At 38.3% G+C, this 20,054-nt stretch overlaps 1 protein-coding gene across 8 annotated transcripts in view; it reads right to left on the bottom strand.

Annotated features, from left to right (window-relative positions):
- Positions 1 to 323: 323 nt before the first annotated feature.
- Positions 324 to 20,054, bottom strand: part of SCUBE1 (signal peptide, CUB domain and EGF like domain containing 1) — a 205,507-nt gene continuing 185,776 nt past the window's right edge. For 5 of the 8 annotated variants that reach the window (XM_086885181.1, XM_086885185.1, XM_086885184.1 and 2 more), the window contains 9 exons: positions 19,149 to 19,307; positions 17,932 to 18,135; positions 16,358 to 16,519; positions 12,940 to 13,107; positions 12,004 to 12,165; positions 10,387 to 10,584; positions 8,813 to 8,965; positions 8,267 to 8,346; positions 4,850 to 7,207 (listed from right to left, as the gene is read on the bottom strand). In XM_086885181.1, the coding sequence (XP_086741307.1) occupies positions 7,055 to 7,207; positions 8,267 to 8,346; positions 8,813 to 8,965; positions 10,387 to 10,584; positions 12,004 to 12,165; positions 12,940 to 13,107; positions 16,358 to 16,519; positions 17,932 to 18,135; positions 19,149 to 19,307 (1,439 nt within the window). In that variant the 3' untranslated portion in view covers positions 4,850 to 7,054. Of the gene's footprint in view, positions 3,554 to 4,849; positions 7,208 to 8,266; positions 8,347 to 8,812; positions 8,966 to 10,386; positions 10,585 to 12,003; positions 12,166 to 12,939; positions 13,108 to 16,357; positions 16,520 to 17,931; positions 18,136 to 19,148; positions 19,308 to 20,054 lie in introns of those variants that run through there. The other 3 variants (XM_086885182.1, XM_086885186.1, XM_086885183.1) reach the window with 2 other exon arrangements.

Genomic DNA, 20,054 nt, shown 5'->3' with positions numbered 1-20,054 from the left:
CTGCATGAGCTATACATGGTAACACCAGAGTTAGTTTAACAAGTAGTTAAGAGTCGTAGAGGAATATTGGTGATGTGGTCCGTCCCTGTAGCCAGGATTTCTTCTTTGAAAAACTCTCCTTGAAGCCTGTTTAGAAGGAACTTTTATCAGTGTTGCACAAACTCCAGTGGTTTGATGAGAAAAAAAAAGCTCTCTGTTGCTTAAGGATGAAAATTAGATTAAAATATGTAAATGCTATCAAAAAGATAAGTTATCTTCTTATTCTTGTCCACGCTTGTGCAAGAAGCCTTGTCCTATACACAAATAAATGGCAGGCAGGGGTATCCATTCCTTTCAATGTTTATTATTAAAGTGATTTTAACAAAGGTTTTATTACATGCTTAATTTTTAACTTTGACATAGAAATCAAAGCTATTAATATACAGATGCAAAAGGAAATGTATTTTCTTATAAGGTACATTTACAACAATATTTTCTACGATAAATCTGACAGAATTGTTAAAATATTGGTAAAGCTTAGCACTGTATTTTATTTTCTAAGTATCAAATTTTATACAGTTATTCACTACCCTTGCTCTAAACTATTATTGTACATTTCTTATGGAAATAGCTGTTTGTACACAATTTACATTCATAATAAAGCTTAGAAGTCCCAGCAGCCTCTACAACAGTTCAGTTTAAAATCTCACTCCTCTACAGTGGTTTATGTAGAGCAAATTGATGCAGAAATTAGTATTGTATCCTGTGTGCTTTCCCCTGAAATCCAGCCTGCCAGAAATTTCTGCTTAAACTGGTGCTGGACATGATCATAATGAACTTCTTTGCACGTGAAAGTACCACTGGCCTCAGTGATTTTGTCTAAAAAGGCTCTGTGATCTGATCCAAGGGAATAAATTTCTTTTATTTCTGACCTCTGTGCTGTTTCTTATCCTAAAAGTGGAAGAAGAACTTTAAAAAGAAGAACTTTAAAATACATCTTCTTATGTTGTGAAAATGAGAAGCACTTTAGAATGACACTTGATAGTCAGTTCTGTTTCAATTAGGGTGTTAAATTGCCCCAGAAAACTCTTCCTGTCATGCCTGCGAGACTAGAGAAATAACAGGATCTGTAATCTGGAAGGATAAATCTGGCAACTGCCTCACATCCACCCCAGTCTCCTAAAGTATCTTTATAATCAACATGTTGAGTCCCTGCTGCTCTCAATGCAAATTAATGGCCTTTCTAAGTTATAAAACATAGAAAACAATATTTACAAAATAATTTTAATTAAAAAAGTAACAAAAACAAACTCTAAAAAAGTTATTTTCACAATAATTAAAATAAAGTTTAATTAATCAAAGCCACTTTATTCCTAGATATTGAGAAAAATGAATTGCAATTGTTTGTATATCTTTAAAGTTGTTATCTCCACTCTCTGAATGATGGTTTAAATTATTAGATCTAAAGGTACTTCTGTACATTTTACTCTTGTATATTACATATTAATTTTATAGATTAAAAGCTTTATGATGAAAGAATAAATAAATGAAGTAACAAACTGGAATTGTATATATTCAGATCCTTAGATAAGAGTTTTTTGACATTGTTTATTCCCACTCTGCTTCTATTCAGATGTGAGATAAAACACAAGACTTGTCTCTGAATCCAAGTCTCTTACTGAGGAATAAATTCCCTGCAGAATAGTACCTTACAGAAATTTCCTTTCTTCCAAAAATTCTTCTGGAAGACAAGAGTATTCCTTTTCCCAAGTGCCTACAACAGTCTCTCATTCTAGAAAACTGTTTAATTAAGGTCCCAAAGTACTGAGAACTCCTCCAGTTACTCCCATTCCTTTTCAATCAGTGGTTTTAAACTACGAAAAAATACAACTCCTTGAAGTCATGATACAGATATAAAGAACTGTGTGTGTCACTCATTCCCATCATTAAGAAATCATCCAGACCTTTGAGGTGGCTGAGAAATTTGCCACTGGGTCCAGTTGTTGAAAATTTTACTCCAGCTAAGTTTTAAAGAGCATTCAAAGGTATTTAGATAGTCCAGATATGGGAGCTGTCACAGAGCAGGTGAGCTTTGCTGTCAAACACATATCAGCAGATCTTGTGTAAGAATCACAGCACTACTTTGCTCCTGAAGTTCCTAACCTGCTGTCTGCAAGATTAAAACTAGGTTTTTTATAGATAAGACTGACCTGAGAAATTTGAATGTGTTGGGCAGGCTTAGAAAAAGGCACAGATTGGGGGGTTTGACTGTCCTTTTGGTATGCTGAACACATGTAAAGAATGTTTCTCACGCATATGGCAGCATCCTTGCATTCTGCTCACAGACAGGATTTCAGGTGAGCTGTGCTCTTTAAAATCCACTTGCAACTCAGAATGTGGACCCTCTGAAAACTCTCTGACCAATCCTGTATTTATTTAAGCTAGTCTAAAACTAAATTAAACTAAACTAAATTAAACTAAACTAAATCTGGCTTACAAGGTAAGCTAGTTTTAAGTAAGCTTACTCTAGAATGAAGCTGCTGTGTAGGAAGGATTAGTCTAAATCTGAAGTAGTCATAACTTTATTCTATGGGGGAGGCAAAATAAGGAAATAAATTTCTTTTGAGAAGTTGGTCTTTAGGTAAAAATCTAATGCATGATGGAAGAAGGAAGACGGGGCAAGAAAATGGGCTGAAAGAAAGACTTTAAAATCCAGTTTCAGGAGCTAAATCTCCAGGCAGAGTAAGCCTTGTAATTGAAGGCAACATACAGTGTGGCAGAAGAGGTGGCAATCCACTGAACACAGAGTCCTGCTGCTCCCTGTACTCAAATGACACACAGAGGCACTCTTGTTTCCTCAGCACTTTCAAGACACAACTCAGGGCTTGATGAGCAGCTTGTTACTGCAGTGTCCTGGACTGCAGCAGGTGTGCAGACAGTGGTTTGGTGGCCTGTGAGAATGTTTAGGGATGATTCGCCACCACCTCATTAAAAATAAGTGCAGTATTTAAATCAGAAAAAGAGGCTTAAAACGGTAAGTGCTGCAGGTGCAGCTTTTAAGCACACAGGCATTTGCAAATTGAAAATAAAGAGCTCTGCTTGTGCCACAGAACTGGGCAATCATAAATGGGCACTTCTTCAGTCCACCTGTAACTAAAACATTGTCGCACTACATTAGGAACTGTAAAGTACAACACAGACTCTCTTAGCTGGGTTGCCCAAGAGAGCAAGTTTTATTATTTCAGATCTTCTTTTATAGACAGATCCGAGAATGTTTGAGAGGTGAAACTCTCATTGATCATTAAACCAACACATCACCATCACTGGTCATTTGGGTACTACACCCCTTGACTGTTTCTTGCAAGTAAATAACAAGGATCTAAACAGCACCTGCAAAAGTTGTTGTCTTCTCCAAGGACTGTTTGGATTCCTCCTTATGATTTCTCAGGCCAGAGTGAGAACCTCGTGTAACTTAGTTTCACACAGGCTCTGTGCTCCCTGCCTGCTTTCTTGCATTCAGCATCCATAACACATAAATGTGTTGTTGCACCTGTCCTGTTGACAATGTGTAATTCTGTAAGAACACATACAGGGCTTTATTTATTGATATGTTCAAATGCAGTATTTCAGATTCAGGGTAAAAGCTAACATGTTATATTCTGCCACGTTCATGAAGCTGGTTTGCTTAAAGGCAGCTGTATTTCTCCTTGTATGGTTTCTGATTCCCAAATGTGTGTAGGTGTTCTGTGTAGAAGAAAACGTTCTTTGTTGTTGTGCTGTTACTGTGTAGCAGCAACAGGTTCTCTGACTTTGACAATGAAGGCATCCTACACTAACAGATGAAGAGCTGAACTCACCTTCTATATGATGACTGCCTGTTTCTGTAACTGTAAATCTAGTATGAAAGTGAAAGCATTTTTAACTTCTAGAGCGGATAAAAAAATTCTGTGCTGTTCTCTCAGTCAACTGAAACCAGTTCAGACTGCTATATATACCACTTGTCATTACTTATTTCATTAGAAATTTGAACATCTGAGAGCATTTCTATGCAGAGTGACAAGCATTCAAGCCTGACTCATTTTTTAAATATGTCAGATATGAGCCCCCTCTATGTCCACAAGCATTTAAGTGTCAGCTTTTGAGGGTCAAATTATTCTCTTTCTTTCAGCACCTTCCTTCAGCAGCACAAAGCCTGTGTTTGCCACTGAAGTCCACGAGTACCTTGTCCTGATCATGGAGTCCCTGCCCTGATCTGGCTCTGGGAAACACCAGCCTCATTCTCAGGTTGACTGTCAGGATGAACTGGACAAAACCCTGTTTTTTTGTAGTGTGGTTTTAAGTCAGGGCAAGTGGTACCTGAGCCAAATGCAATTTCTCGCACCTGTATTCACCTCTCACAGCTCTACCAAGGTCCCACTACTACTGGGCAGAACTGGGACTTGTCCCTCTTACGAGTTCTCTCTGGCACAGGATTTCCCATGGAGCTAAGAACCTGGAAAATGTTACAGTGCTGCCAGTGGCTTTTGGAGTCTGGCGTCAGTGTCATACAATGGTATTACATTCAAACATGTTGGTTGTTAAGCAAAAACTTTAGCAAGGATTTTACTCAGTGTACAGTACCAGGTTCTGGAGTTTGCTTACTCAAGTTTGAAATACTAAAGATCACTGTAAATAATTTGCCAAGTGAGGAAGTTTTTTTCACCATATTTTTCATATATTTCCTTCATATCTTTCGGTAGAATGGCTGCAATCCTGACTCATTCTAATGGATCTGAATAAAACTCTGAATAACCCATCAGACTTTGAACTACTGTTTGGCTAAAGTAGATTTTTAGTTATATACTCCTGCATAATTGAGTACCTGAAAAGATTTTTGCTTTTTAATTTTTTGTACAAATGACTACTGTTAAAGAAAAAAATTATGAAAATTTGTTCTTTTTAGTGATCCTTGGTGAATATTAAATAAAAGTAGTTTCAACATCATCAAGAAAAAGTTAGGTTTAACAGCCTTTAACAAAGGACTTTTACGGAGAAGTGACATTTTTTAACAAGGGTTAATGTCTATATTAAAAAGAAAGCTCACCAAAAATTTGAGGTCCGTGAGTGGAAAAAAAAGAATTGTTAGACTGTAAGATCAGGTTTTTCAGGCATAGAAAGAAAAAAGTGATATTCTTCAACAGAAAAGGAAAAAAGGCAAGCAAAATTACAAGATGGTTAAGTAGAAGAACTTAACAGAATACTTAAGGTGTGTTCTCTTAGAAATGGAATATTCAGCCACTTGTATTTCAACAGAAACCAATTGTGTAAATTTAAGCAGTACTTGCTCAAGGACAAAAAAAGTGTCAGAAGATAATCACAACCACCCCTAATATATGTCTTTGAGATCATCCAAAGATGTGTTAAACTACAAGGTAGACAGGCAAAAAAAAAAAAAAAAGCAGCAAAGCAAAACTGGATGTTACTCTTTTTCTGAAAGGATGCTGCCAGGAGAGTTCATTTCTCCATTTAATAAACTTGTAGAATCAAAAGGAAAAATGGTACACAAGAGGAAGGGACTGAAAAAGAAAGAGGCTGAAAAACTAATACAAAAAAAAAAGCTCCTCTCTCATTTGATTTAGCTTCTGTGTCAGGAAACAGCAGGAAATTCAAGATTTATGGTCATGGTAAACCCACTGTTGCTCTGTGGGCAGGGCCTGAGCACAAGGCTAAAGCTCTCCTGCAGTCCCTGTGCTTGATGGGTATTATGACTACAAATTTAGGATAAAGGGGAGAGCCATGTTCCAGCAAACACAGAACCTGCCCTCCAACTCTTCTGCAAAACCGTGTCCTGAATCTGGGGCTTGGACACAGTTGCATTCCCAGTGTTTTAAAGACAGCAGGTCCAGCAACAGCTCCTCCTTGCTGAGCCCCTCCCACGTGTCCTGAGGGTGACTCTTGGTCTGCATGTGGGGGGTTCCCAAGGAAGAGGCAACAGCTGACCCTTTATTGGGCAGCAGTTGCATCTCCACTGATGCTATTTTTCCTGGAATAATACATATTGAAAGAGATTGTCCCAGAGTAAACCATTATCCTGTATTATAAAACCTCTAAAGGCTTTAGCTGAGTGTTAATAGAAGTGACAAGCACTTGGAGAAGTCATTTAATTGTCTACACAAAGTTACATATAGATATGAGTAAATAGGATGTGTGGGAGTAAAGATTTAAGCATGAATAATATTTACAGTAACTAGAGATAACATTACTAATGTACCCACAAATAGAAGTATATATTTATATATTGTACTTAATTAGATGCTCTCTTAATGGAAAGAAAACCAAGACTACTAGTGTTGTTGTTCATTTCTCACATATCCTATTGTAAATGTTTTCAAAGGGACCAACTGAAGCAAGGAAATCCAGAGCTAAATCTGTTTCAATTAAGTAATTGAGAGTGGCAAACCTCTGAAGAAGTTTAGAAGAGAACAGATAAAAACATTAGGACATTAGGGTATGGAACTCAATCTCACGTAATTCATAAAACAAAATTATATTTTTTTTTTATTATTTCTACTTGGACAGAGGTTCCATTAAGCCACAAATGAGAAATAATAAAATTTTGATTTTTTTTTTCTTCTAAAGATTCAAATATAAACTTCAAGTGCAATTCAAAATCCAAGTATTATTTATACTACATACTTCTTTCCATAAGAGAACTTATCTGCAGGTAGTTTAATCATATTTGAATAGGTTTCTCCTTTCTTTGACAAAAGTTATTGTTGATGAAAAATAAAAAGCTAGAAAGAATATTTTTACATAGTGAGATTTCAGATGGAAAATGAGGATACACTAGTGCAGACACAAATTTGGATCTACAACTAGAGGTACTCAGGCATGTATAATTTTTTTTTTTTTTTTGGCAAGAATCCCATTCAGAACACTGACTTTCAACAATTTTAAAACATTACAGGTGTTCTTCAGTAACTATTGAGAACAAAGACTGCAGAAAAGAGCTTTCAAATGAACAAATATTTCTACTACGGAGAAAAGACAATATTTGACAGGAATTCAAAGTAACCAAAAATTGAATACCACTAGACTACTTGTATGGTCGTAGAAACCTGGAAACTTTCGATCGCAGCAGCTTTATAAATGATCTTGGAAACATTTCTTTTGACTCTTGTGCTGTGTACTTGAAATAGTTTTGAGGGTGTGCCAATACATCAAAGAGAGCTTTAATCAGTTTCTTGTCCTATGGAAGAAAGCATAAGTATGTTAGATAAAAGCAAGATTTGGATTTAGTGTCTACACAGGTTTCAAAATTGAAGAACACTCAGGTCTATTTTGCAGAACTTGAGTCTGGGTAAAGCAGTGTAAGGAAATGCTCCATGTTGCTGTGGAGTTTTAGAGGGATGAGTGTACCTGCTGTGCTGGATGCTTTTTGAAGTGCTCCTGGCAGGTCCTGCCCTGGGAGGGCAGCACCGAATTAACCACGAACTGCAGGTATCAGGCATTAAAACTGAAAGCTGTCTCTGACTGTCTTTCCCACCTGTTCCATACTGCTGTCCAGGCCTTCCCTCCACGAATGGGAGACAAGGCTGATCCTCAGTGATGCTGAGCTTTCTAAGGACTTTCTTGTGTACCTTGGGAAAGCCTTGATTCAGAGCCTCAGCTGAGCCTGTGCCGGGCACTGTGCACTGCAGCTGGGACCTGAGCAACCCATAAGCTGGAGGGAGAGAACAGTGCTGGGCAGGATGGCGAAGGGAGCCGGCTCTTCCTCAGCTCCTGTCCTTCCAAGCCTGACATTTACATGGCTCAATTCTGCCCTCTGACCAACCTTTTTTTTTCAGTTTTAATTAGTTAGTTGTTACAGGTGTTTCTTGTGTCTTTGGAAAACCATTTCTTACTGATGCAAAATAGTGATTTAGGTAAATACATTTTTTAATGCATAGCAAACTTAGTGAGTCATATAAGCATTAAATGACAGAGTGAGGCTGAAGAAGGCTCTTCAAACAATAGGCCCTTCATTCTTGGCTGACTGATTTTTTGAATATACAGTCTTATTAATCATATTAGCATGTATTTAATTGAGTTCCTGCTTCTACAAAGGACGCAAGGGTGTGCTAAGCCTAGCTCAGTTACTTGATTTTGGGCTGCTTCAAATAGCAGCATAAATCTCAGAAGACAGAGCACTGAATTTGGGGTCACCTATGAGCTTTAAATATAATGACTCTATCAAGGTATCAAGAACTATTTTAGGCAGATGCTTAGGAATTCTTGGTTGGCCTCAAAGAAAGAAGAAACTTCTTACCTTTAGAATTTCTTGATGGTTTTCTGATGCATATAATCGGCCATCTCGAACAATGTCTTCTATCAGTTGTTGGTAATCCTCTGAAAAATAAAGATCAGTTGAGTGACTGACATCCTTTGAGAGGGCAATAGTCAGACATTAGCTAGACCTCCTCTTGAAGACAGAACTGAGAAATTTTGTATCCAGTTAATTATTCTGTGTCTCTCAGGCTGTATTCCAATTTAATCACCTTAAAATTCTCTATTTTTTATAACAGTGGTTTTGAATTATCCCTATAAATATTCAAAAAACATCCTCAAAAAACTACTTCCCCCAGATAAGAACGCTGTATTATCTCCACTCTATAGAAGAAGAAACAGGAATACAAATAACTGTTGAAACATTATATAGACATACGTTATTTCAAAGTCTTTGCAACTAAAATTAAATGAGGCACATAAGTTTTTCCTTGTTCTTCTGTCCCTGCAAACAGTGTAAGTGAGATTCTAAAGAAAATTTTCTGTAATTCAGATATAACACAGAGATGTAAACCAATTCCATTCTCACCATCGTAAGTCACATAGGGGACCTGAAATCCTTTGCCACTGTTTCCTTCATTTGACTTGAACTGAATCCAGAGTTTCCTCGATCTTGAGGTAAATGCAATAGGTCTCTCATATGTCTGACATGTTTCATATGTAGTAATTGAAGTAGGAGAAGCTAGAAATAAAGTTAAACAATGTTCTTTATAAATTAAGTTTTGCACCCTTCCTCATCTAGGGATCAGAGATGCCAAATTGACAAGACACTTCCCAGCTGACAGCAGAAGCTTTTTATGATAGAATGGCTTTATTTGCCTATAAAGAGAAGTAGGTTTTTCCACAAAGGTAATAGGAATCCTTCAGCAAGAAGCTTAAGCAGATGGCAAGGTATAATTTTTGATGTTTATAAAACTACTATCAATATTAATTTTTTTATTTTTACTACTCTAGCATAGTATCCCAGAGTATGCGTTTGCTTGTCCCAGATAGGTAAGAAGAAGTGAGCTGCATGCCAGGCAGACATGGTAGCCAGTCCCTCACATGGATAGTTTGGGGAGTTCATCTGATAGCAATAAACCACTTATAAATAGAAACACAATAAAACCAGAATGTAATGTTGGTATGGTAATTCTGAATAAAAGACTGTCACACTCTGCAGGGTCAGTGACCCACAGAACAGTTAACCTGGATGTGAGAAGGTGGTTGGTGACAGCCAGCACAGCTTCACTGAGGGTAAATCATGCCTGAAGAATAACTTTACCCTGATGTGATTGGCTTTGGTCACTGTTGGAACCACAGTTTGGGGTCAGAAGGATAACTGATGTGTTTTGTTGTATTAAGCGTTTTGCTTTTAAAAATGCTCATCTGCACAGGTATAACTTTCTTCCATCTATAGTGACCAGGTGTCTTCCTTCTGACATACAGGGATGTCTCTACAGGCCCTCAGGGATAAAATGTTGTGAAAATTGTTTTAGCAAATAAAAGACACAATTTTTGTGAGTAAATACACTCTTTTGAACAAAAACTCCATAGGAACAATTGCCTTTCAGGTTTGGTGCTTCTTGATTTAGCAACAAATCACCAGAATGATGCCCACATCCTCCATGCAAAAGAGGAATGTATTTCATTTGGATCTTAATTTCAGAAGTTGTTGAATTAAATTCATAATCAAAGACACAATGCACTCCCTCCATTCCACAGAAAAGCAGGATAACTTTGGATTTCTTGAGGGTGCCAGTTGTACCAGCACACTGGCCAGATTTAGCAGTAACTGCAGCATATATATGTTTACAAAGGGTGAGAACACAGTTTGTACAGATTACAGAGATAGTTCCCCAAATATAATTTATCATTGCTGACTTCTAAATGGCAGTGATTTATTCCATGTGGTAACTTGGTCAGACAGAAGCCCATTACTGCTTTGTGATTCAGACAATAAATTTGAATAATTAATATCACACTGGTAAAGTGTTTTAACTTGCTGAGCCACTTCATTCAGGAAAAGTTTTAGAAACAGTGGCTACACTGAAGACATCCCTTCAATATGAACTATTCACCCCATCAGTTTGCAGGAAATATAACCCATGTCTGGCAACTTACCACTTTTTCTCATTACTAAAACATCACCACATTCATCTTCAATTGGGAGAAATATCTCAGGTACTACAATGAGTATTCTTCTCTTTGGGGGTGGATTTATATTCCAAATGCATTCTACATTAGCTGGGTAGTCTCCTGGATAATTGGGTGATTCAATGTAGCCAGTGTAGTCCCCCAGTTCTCCTCCACAGTGCTGGTCTGGGGAGAAACATAAATTAGCATTTGTGTTACTTGATAAATTAATCTGAGGTGTTTTTCTAGATATGTCATGAACTGTTGGAGCCTGGGATACAGAGGAGAAAAAGGATTTTTTAGAGAAAAGTTACAATGAACAAGTCTAAACGCCTCCTTGTGGCTTTAGAAATGCACACATTCTCCAGCTTTAAAGGAATACTTGATCAACAAGGTTGCTGCAGCTGATTGCAAAACCTTAATCTCTCCAGTGCATGTACTGACTAAATGCTTCATCCAGGCTGCTTTAACTTTGTTTGAGAAACACAGGTAAATAAACATGATCCAATTGTGGTTGCCATGGATACTGTGCTGACATACAGAAGATATTCTGCTTTAATTTACTTGGCTTTTAACTGGCTTTAGCTGAATGAGAGTGCTGGTCCAAGTAGCCAGCCTTAGTTGATTACACATTCGCCTTGCTTCATCTTAGATTAAACCAGTTAGTAAAGGATCTCCATTGATGGATCAGTTTTTCTTTCAGAGTTTTCAAAAATCCTACTGAATTTGGCACAAATTACTTAAAACTTGACCTCCCCAGTCCCACTCATCCACGTAACATTAGATACATGTTTAAATATTTTGCTTAATCCAACTCCCAAATATTATGCAAGGTCAGAAACTGGCTTGAAAACTGAGAGGATCTAAGATAGCAGAGTAACAAGGATGATTTTATTTTACAGGAAAGTCATCAAACTTCTATAAATTCCATACAAATATATAATTTACTCAAATGATATTGTAAATTATGAAGGGTTTATAAGACATATGGCACACAATCAGACTAAAAATTTACAGGAGATCTGCAGATGAATAGTTAGATAGATGACACTGCTTAATTATTATAGAAACATTATCTTAAATTAGCATGGTAGAGATGAAAAAAAAATGCTTGCCTAAAATAATCAGTCATTCACAAAGGATCAAATAAAACTGTACTGAAATCCTTTGGGATATTTAAAATGGTAGGATAGGAGGCTGAGTAATGCAAAAAAGCCTCCAAGAAGATTTCACTATCGTAAGTGATTACCTGGCAATTGCAGCATGCATGACCATATCTTCTAATATTTTACAATTATTCTACGTGGCATTTACTCTGATAGAAGATATTTTGCTCTACAGAAACACAGAGAAATATGCATCACTGTTATACAACTTACAGGGTCTGGGAAACTAAAGGCTTTGTAGTTTTAACTTGTAGCTGGCGCTCTGTGAAATCCCCAACTTTTCTTCTCATTGTTTTCCCAACTTTTACAACTCCCTCTGGCAGGAGATATTTGCTAACTAGGAAATACAAAACTGAAGTCCAGCCTGACAGATGGAACCTTCAAGCTGCAGTTCAGATCCAAAGACACACTCTGTGTCAGTGATATAAATGTGACTTACTTTTGCAATGAGTGACATTGGTGGAGCCATCAAAATCTGTACTGGTGTTGCCAGGGCAGGTGATGCAGTAGTTCTGACCAAATTCAGGCTGATATGTTCCCACAGGGCACCGGATACATCTGTGTGTTGTGGAGTTGTAGTAGTGTCCAGGAGAACAGTGAACTGCAAGGTATGAGGTGTATTATTTTCAAAAAGTAGCAACCTCCAACACAGAGAACTTTCCTCTGCCTTGGACATACCTGGTCTGCAACACACTTATTAGGCCATAAAGAGCAGAAAAGACACCAGGTCCCTATATTTCCCAGTATAAAGGATATGTATCTCTCACTGTATTTAATATATTTGTAATAAATGGAAGCGGATGTAAGTCCACCTCAACAAGAAAAATTACTTCCATGGCAGCAGGATTCCATTAGTGTCTGTTTGCCAGGGCCAGCATGTCATTCCAGTACCTAAACCAAAATGTATTCCTTCTTCAGCATTGGCACTGGAAGTTGACATTATAAAATATAGAATGTGTTGCACGGTTATAGTTTCTGCCTAGTCCATGAGTAATCAATCATTAACTTCGTATAACTTTTGTAGTGTTTAGTTTTTTTGATATAGTAAATAAAACTATACAGGACACAAAAGCTAAAGTGTTGTCTAATCCAAGCTTGTGTTATTTATTGCCACACAGTGGGGCTGATTCCCTTACCAGTAGCCGTGCTGACCCCATACCTGCCTGTGGTAAATTCCAAAGAAAACCGTAAGTCAGTCCACTGTTCAGTCTGCACAACCTCGGAAGACCATTCCCAGCTTACAGATTTCATTTAATCACATGCCCATGCAGCAATAATGTTTGTTTTGGAGCCTTCAAATGCCCCTTGGCACTGATGATAATAAACCAAAGGCCAGGAAGTAGGAAGATATATTGTGGAAGAATTTTGAATTCACCTTTGGTTTCACAGTCTTGAAAGGAAACAGCACCTTCATATTTGGTCACAAGCCCACCGCCACAGGGGAAGCAGAGGGTCCTTCCTGGTTCAGGTTGATATGTACCAAGAGGACAGACTGTACAAGGTTTAAAACCATCTGAAGAGTAGTGCCCAGGAGAACACTGCCCTAGAAATTGAAAATGATCATCTGTATTAGTGTGTTGACTTTTCTGGATGAAGTATAAAACCTACTAGTAGTTAGCAAGGTTTTCTTTCACTTAAACTGTGACATTAAGACAGCTTCAGATCAAGTTCTAAACTTACCTGCAAATTTTGTCTTGTTCCTGTATCTTCTTCCTAAAACCACCACCAGCAAACAGAACCAGTTTCATAATACGCTTTTTTGGCAACTATACTTCTGTTTGGATTATTTTTTTTATTTTTTTAAAATTTTTTTTAGAAAGGGGTGTATTAAGATTTCATTAGCATACTTTGTACTTTCACCAAGTCTTTCATCTCAGTATTTCAAAGCACTTCATAGGAAGAACTAGAACTGCACCATGCCTATGAAGAAAGTTTTTGTATCTCCATTTTAGAGATGTGGACCATGGATTATGGGGTTTACCAGATGGGATGGTACCAGTCCAGCACCTTGTCCATGAGAATGCCTAACACCAGGAGCTTTTAACGTAGTTGTGAAAGCTGGTGCTTGTCAGGTGCTTCTCTGCCAGAAAACAGCAATTTGTGTAAAGCAAATTGCTTTGTGAATGAATCTACTGATAGAAGTTTCCAAACTTGCTCTCCAGGCAGTTTCTGATAGGCATTTGTTTGGCTTGGTTCTTGTTTGCTTGAGTACTTTGTGAACGTGAGAACCAGGATGTCAGGTTTTTCAAAATTATGGCATGAATGTGTGCCTTCACACCACTCCAGAGAGGGACACCAGTGTTGTGAGATGCTACATATTCCCTGAGGTTGCCTAATCCCAGTACTTTGTAATTTAGCTTCCCTGAGAACTGAGCAGCAGACAGAAACAACTGACTTGAAAAAAAGAAAGCTTTTGGAACTCTAGGTATTGTTGCAGTCTCATAAGAACCTTGATACCTGCTGGGAAAAGTTTGGGGCATTCAGTATCTTGGGCGCTAGGCATGAGCAAGGAACTTTGCTACTTAGGATGAACTTGTGGCACTGAGAAAGCAAAGTTCAAGTTCTGTCCCCACAAAACCCAAACTCCTATGGCCACTTTTGAAGTCAGGATCTCCAGGATTTAGTTGTGCTCCAATCCCATCTGGCTGGAATATGACTTTACAAACTGGCTGTTGTGACACAAATCTCAGAGAAATATTATGACATTACTAATCTGTGGACAATTTTGCCCTTGTTTTTAGGAGCAAAATGGATCTACCTGGCCTGGTCCAATTGGTTACTGGAACCCAGAGTGCAACATGTTTCCTGGTAGGATTTGTGACGCTTGTGGGGGACCCATGCTGGAGCAGGCCGTGCCTGAAGGACTGACCCTTTGGAAAAGCGACTCATATTGGAGAACTCTTGCCCATGAGATGGAGTCACATTGGAGAAGTTAATTAAGTCTCCCATGGGAGGGACCCCATGCTGGAGCAGCAGCAGTGTCATGAACAACATCAGTGTCATGAACTGACCATAACCTCCATTCCCATTTCCCGCACTGCTCGTTGGGAGGCGGTAGAGCTGGGAAGAAGGGAGGGGTGTGGAAGGGGTGTTTTTAGGAGATATTTTATTTCTCCTTATCCTGCTCTGATTTTGATTAGTAATGAATTCACTGAATTTTCCCAATTTGAGTCTGTTTGATATTTGGTGAGTAGTGTCTCCCTGCCCTTAAGTCATGAACATTTGTTACCCTGTCTCCCTCCTCTCCACCTGAGGAAGACAATGAGATCTGCTTTGGTGGGCGCCTGGTGTCCAGGCAGGGGCAGTCCACTGCAGCATGGAATTCATTGGCAGCTACAAGTGATTTCTGCACAACAGGCACTTAAAATCTCTGACATACTTGTGGAACATACATCCCTCACATTTGGAAATGAGGATTTCAGTAAAAGTCTATTGGTTACTGCACAGGCATTTCTGCTCTGGAAGATACAATGCAAAAATACTATTGATTACTGGCAGTGAGTACAGACAGTACAGACTTTCTAACAAAGTATCGTTATAAAAAATACACTGTTTCATCATATGTGCTGACACAAATTTTGATAAAATCTTTGTCAGGGAAATTTATGAAGTCCAAAGCATATTCTCTCTTGCTACTTCCAGAGGAAAAGGGGAGAGCTAAGCAGAAAAAGACTGTTTTGATCTGACAATTAATATTGTGAAATAAATACATTCTTCAGAAATAATCAAAAGGGTTTTTTTTTGTTCTTGTACAGAACAATAATTCCAATGTAAGCCTTTCCTCTAGTTGTTATGCTGCTTTTGTGTTGACTATGCTATAGTCAATCTTTATAAACTCAAACTGTATGTTGATAAGCTTTCTTGTGTTATGGATAAATACAAATCAGCATTAGCAAATCAGCAAAATCTATCGTATGTTTGGACTGGAGACACTGCAGTTATTTTTTGTTCAGTAGATAGAAAAAAGTAGCAGTTTCTCAAGTGACATTTGCCATGTGTTCTCTTTAGACATCCTTGAAGAACACATTAATGCAAATTACATGGATGAGTTTTCAAGTTTGAAATTTTGTAGCAGATAGGACAGATTTATTTCAAAGTCAGATAATGTATCTGCTATAAACTAGATTTTGATAGTCTGTAATGAAATGAGGTAAAGAAAATAATTAACAGTTGTATCGTAAGAAGTTAGACTGACCAAGTTACAGTAGAAGCACCAGGTATTATCATCATTGTGACTTAGTTTATAAATCATGAAGTTGAATCAGAGATGCTACATCACTGGCCAAAAGTTACAGTGCATTCAAGCAGTGCTGAAAATTGCAGTCATTAGTTCTGAGTCTGGGTTACAGATCCCTGCAGCATAACTGTCTCAAATTTGTAATTGCTGATAATTAGAGCAGGTAAGCTGCATCTCATGCAAAACAATAAATGAGCAAGTTCATTATTAGACTCACCAATACCAGTCCAAAGTAATCCATTCCTTTGGCTCACAATGTACAGATGAGTCCTTACAAGTCAAGGTACTTCCATACCTGACCTGAAGCACAAAGTATTTTGCTTGGCTTGCTTATCTCCATACCATAACTCACATTGCTGTAGCAGATCCCACTGTCTTGTCAGCAATGTGAGTAGGTGGCCCAAGCCAAACCATCCATTGCTTGTCAAGTGCACAGAGATTTCTTCTGTTACCTTTACAAGACAGAACTGTGGCAGGCTCTTTCCTCTTTCAGCCTCCTTGCCTCACAGGCTGTGTGTGGCAACACCTAAAGCTTTTATATTCAAATTCAACTTGCCTCCACATTCTGACACGTTCCGGGCACCCGCTACTCCCTGGCCATCGTTACTGGGGCAAGGCTCACAGGTGAGCTGGCCTTCGGTGTCCTGGTATGTTCCTGGCGAGCACGGAATGCACTGATTGTGTTGTCCACTATAAAAGGTGCCTGTGCTGCAGGTAACTGAGGAAACAAAAGGGGAGCCTACGTAAGGATCTTCACTTTGATCACATTATTTGCCATAATATCAAACGTTTAGAGAAGGTCTTTGGCCCCAAGTTTATGATGGCACATGTTTTGCATATGTTAGTCCAGGATCCTTCCCTGATGTAAACAGACCAATCTCCACTGTGGTTTAGGTCAATTTATATCAGGGTGAGGTCCTGCTTCTATTGTTTAGACTATTAACTGGCTTTGTAATGCACTCAGGTGTGTATCACACGTGTGTTGTTAATAAAGCTGGGTACAGTCTTGAAACAGTATCTTGCAGTTTATTAAAGCAGTGCTGCAGAGAGTGTGGGAAGCATGAGCTTTTAGTTTATACCAGGTGCAGTTACAAGTTGGTTTTATGGCCAATGACTACAAAAAGTCAACTGAGATCAGTTCTAGAGATTTCTCCATGGGCAATGTGTCCCCAGTAATAATTTCTGTCTCTTGCCACTCAAATACCCCAACTGTACAGCATTTTAAATACAGATATGAATACATGTGCTTTTCTCGCTTTAACAGGACATGCCTTACACATTTTTCTCTGCCGGATAGGGGTGGTCAAAATGTCTGAGTTTCTAGGTACTGATAGCAACAGCATCGCAGTTTCTTAATCACTGCTCCTACATGATGACAACTACCTCTGAACCCACTCACTAGAAGCACCTATCAGATGTGACTTTTGGATTGTAAATCATTTGGTATCTCAAAAGCTAGAAAAATAGGTATGCTGATTTTGAAAAGATGTCTGTAAGTGATTAGAAAGCTTGCAGTGCTAAGAACTGCCATTAATAAATCTGCACTAGCACTTTAGAAAAGAAGTAAAGGACTAAAAGTGCTTTTAAAAAGCACAGAAAAGCACTAAAGCCTGATAACGTGGGAAAAGGCTTAAATAAATTAGGAATTTTACATAAAATAGATTTCTATAATTCTTTTTTTTAACTGGACTTCTTGAGCATTAATTCATATCCATGGATCATGGATTATTTGATGGTGAGGACAGTGACAGTTGGTGATAAAAAAGTAAATATACAGCTACTAGGTAAACATCATATTACTGTTTTACCAAATTGTAAATGTGTTTTGATAAGATGGGAACTACTGGTAACTAACTGCCAACATTTTCTTGTGGCAGGTTTTGATACCTACCACTTGACAGCATAGGAATGTATCCATATTTATACATTTGATTTCCTACAACCATCTAATGAATTCCCTTTGGACTCTTATGAACCATCCATAGTCCATGTATATATGCTGAGTAATACTGATTATTAAATTCTAAGTCATTATCTCAGAGATTTCCTCCTTGGTTCACCATGGAAAAGGTAATTTTAGACTGCTTGTTTTGGGGGATACGACTGAATATTCGAGCTGTTTGGACTTACCACATTTTCCATCCTGCAGTACTTGCCCTGTACTGCATGCTTCATGCCCTTCAGTAGCTTTAGCTGGCTTCTGAGCCACTTCATATTCTGTCCCAGAAAACTGAATGTAAAATTGCTGTTTATTAATAGATTTCCTCAATGTTTTGATTGCAGTTTGCAGCTTCTGTTCCATCCTTTTCCGAACACAGTCAATGTTACAGGTGTCTAAATGGGAAATGATAACAAAACTAGAAGCAATTGAGATTCATGTTTAAAAGCGGTGCTTAACAAAAAGCTTAGCCTGCATTGCACTACGACACCTCTGTCTATTTCACTGTGTTGCCCATATAAATTGAAGCAGCAGCTCATTGTATTCAAGATCAGGTCTTTCAAAGGGACAGGACAGTATCCTGAGGTCCATGGAACAGTTCCATAGCCTGCAAGTGCATGCTGAGTGCTGCAGAAAGCATCAATCCACATGTGTTCTCCCTTCAGCTGTGTGTTCAGTCTGCCACCGTTAGTGTCCCTGAATTTTCTCTGCTCATGCTTTTCTCAGTTGATTAGGAACTCCTGCCACTTCCCTGACCAAAACACCTTTGTGTCAGTGACAGAAAGAAATGTGATTTCAGGCACAACTATTGTTTGAACTGCTTGGCTAATGAGGTGCCCCTCAAGGTTAAGAAATCAGGCTTTGAGGACTGGCATCTTTATAGGATTCATTCCACATTTTCCTTGGCTGGAATTTATAACATAATATTCCATCTCATTTATAACTTGAGGTAATTAGTTTTATTCCAAAGTTTGGCAAGAACACATGAATTTTTCAACTGTGTGATAAAACTGTCTGATTCACAGACCAAATATTAAGCAACTTACATTTTGGAGGATATTTTTATCAACCTTTTTGCAGAACTTCTACCTAATCTTTATGTTCCCTGAACATTGATCAACACTTCTGCTGTTTAAAGAAATCAGACTGGATGAAAGCACATGATTTAACTCAAAACCTTGGAGGAATTTTGATGCAGGTTCAATTTTTGTTCCTTTGGCTTAGTTTCATCCTTGGCTCTTGTCAAATAAATCTCTGAAATCTTTATTTCTTTAATTAAATCTTTGAGTTTGGAAAGCTGTTGAATGAGGCTTGTGCTAAAAAGTGTTTATGGCAGCTTGATGAAATAGCTTCAAGGAGAATTTAACAACACACTGGAGAACTAAATTTTGATTTCTCTTTCACAAACCTGAGACTTCTTCAGACTTCATCTCCATTTCAAACTCCGCAGTGATATGGGACACTTCTTTTGACGGTGACTTGCGGCCTCGGCGTTTTTTCTTGGAGGAATCACACTTGAGATTCACAAAGGTCACCTGGCAGTTGTCTGTACAGGGGAACTGACCTCCTTTGCACCAGAGAAGCAACACAGGAAAGAAATCAAGTAGCAAGTGACAGGCTAAAAAGTGGTTATCTCACTGGGTTATCATGAATGCAGTGACAGGCTTCATAACATTTCCTATGTGCTGTGAGACACCTCCTTCTCTGGGCAGTGTTGGGTTTGCTCATTTTGCTAGTGGATGGAGAAGGCAGAAGCACAGTCTGGTGATGCTCAGCTGCACAGTGGGGCCTCCAATGCCTAAAACTGCCTGGCCCTTTTCTTCATAAGGATTAGAAAGCTCTTTACAGAAATGATCTTAAAATCAGCAAATACTATAAACTATATTTGATGGCTAAACAAAGCAAGAGAGCCAGTTACATAAATCTATGAGAATGTCAGGCCTGGGTATCAGTGGGTATTCTATCTCTTTCAGAAGTGACGATCATCAGATAGCAAAGGCTTAAAAGGCTTTGAATGTCAGATTATGAAAATGTATTGGAAGGTTTCATCTGAGCAGGAATTGTAGTTTACCACAGATGATGGACCTTCCAGGTCAGGGAAGAGAGAGGAATTTGTAGTACTCAAGCCACCAAAGGATTTCATTCCAAGGGTGTGGCTGTCTGAGGTAATGTTACTGTTAGACTCAGAGGTTCAGATGACAGAACAAATGCAAAGCAAAGGAAACAAAGGACAAGGAAATGCATGCAAAACCCACGTTCCCATAGTGATTGTATGGACCGAAAAATTCAACTTCTATGACTTTAAAAGTAAGTC

The sequence above is a fragment of the Cyanistes caeruleus genome, chromosome 4 (assembly GCF_971803275.1).
Source record: "Cyanistes caeruleus chromosome 4, bCyaCae1.hap1.1, whole genome shotgun sequence".
NCBI lineage: Eukaryota > Metazoa > Chordata > Aves > Passeriformes > Paridae > Cyanistes > Cyanistes caeruleus.
The sequence above is the reverse complement of the archived record's forward strand: the minus strand, read 5'-3'. Positions and strand labels throughout refer to the sequence as shown.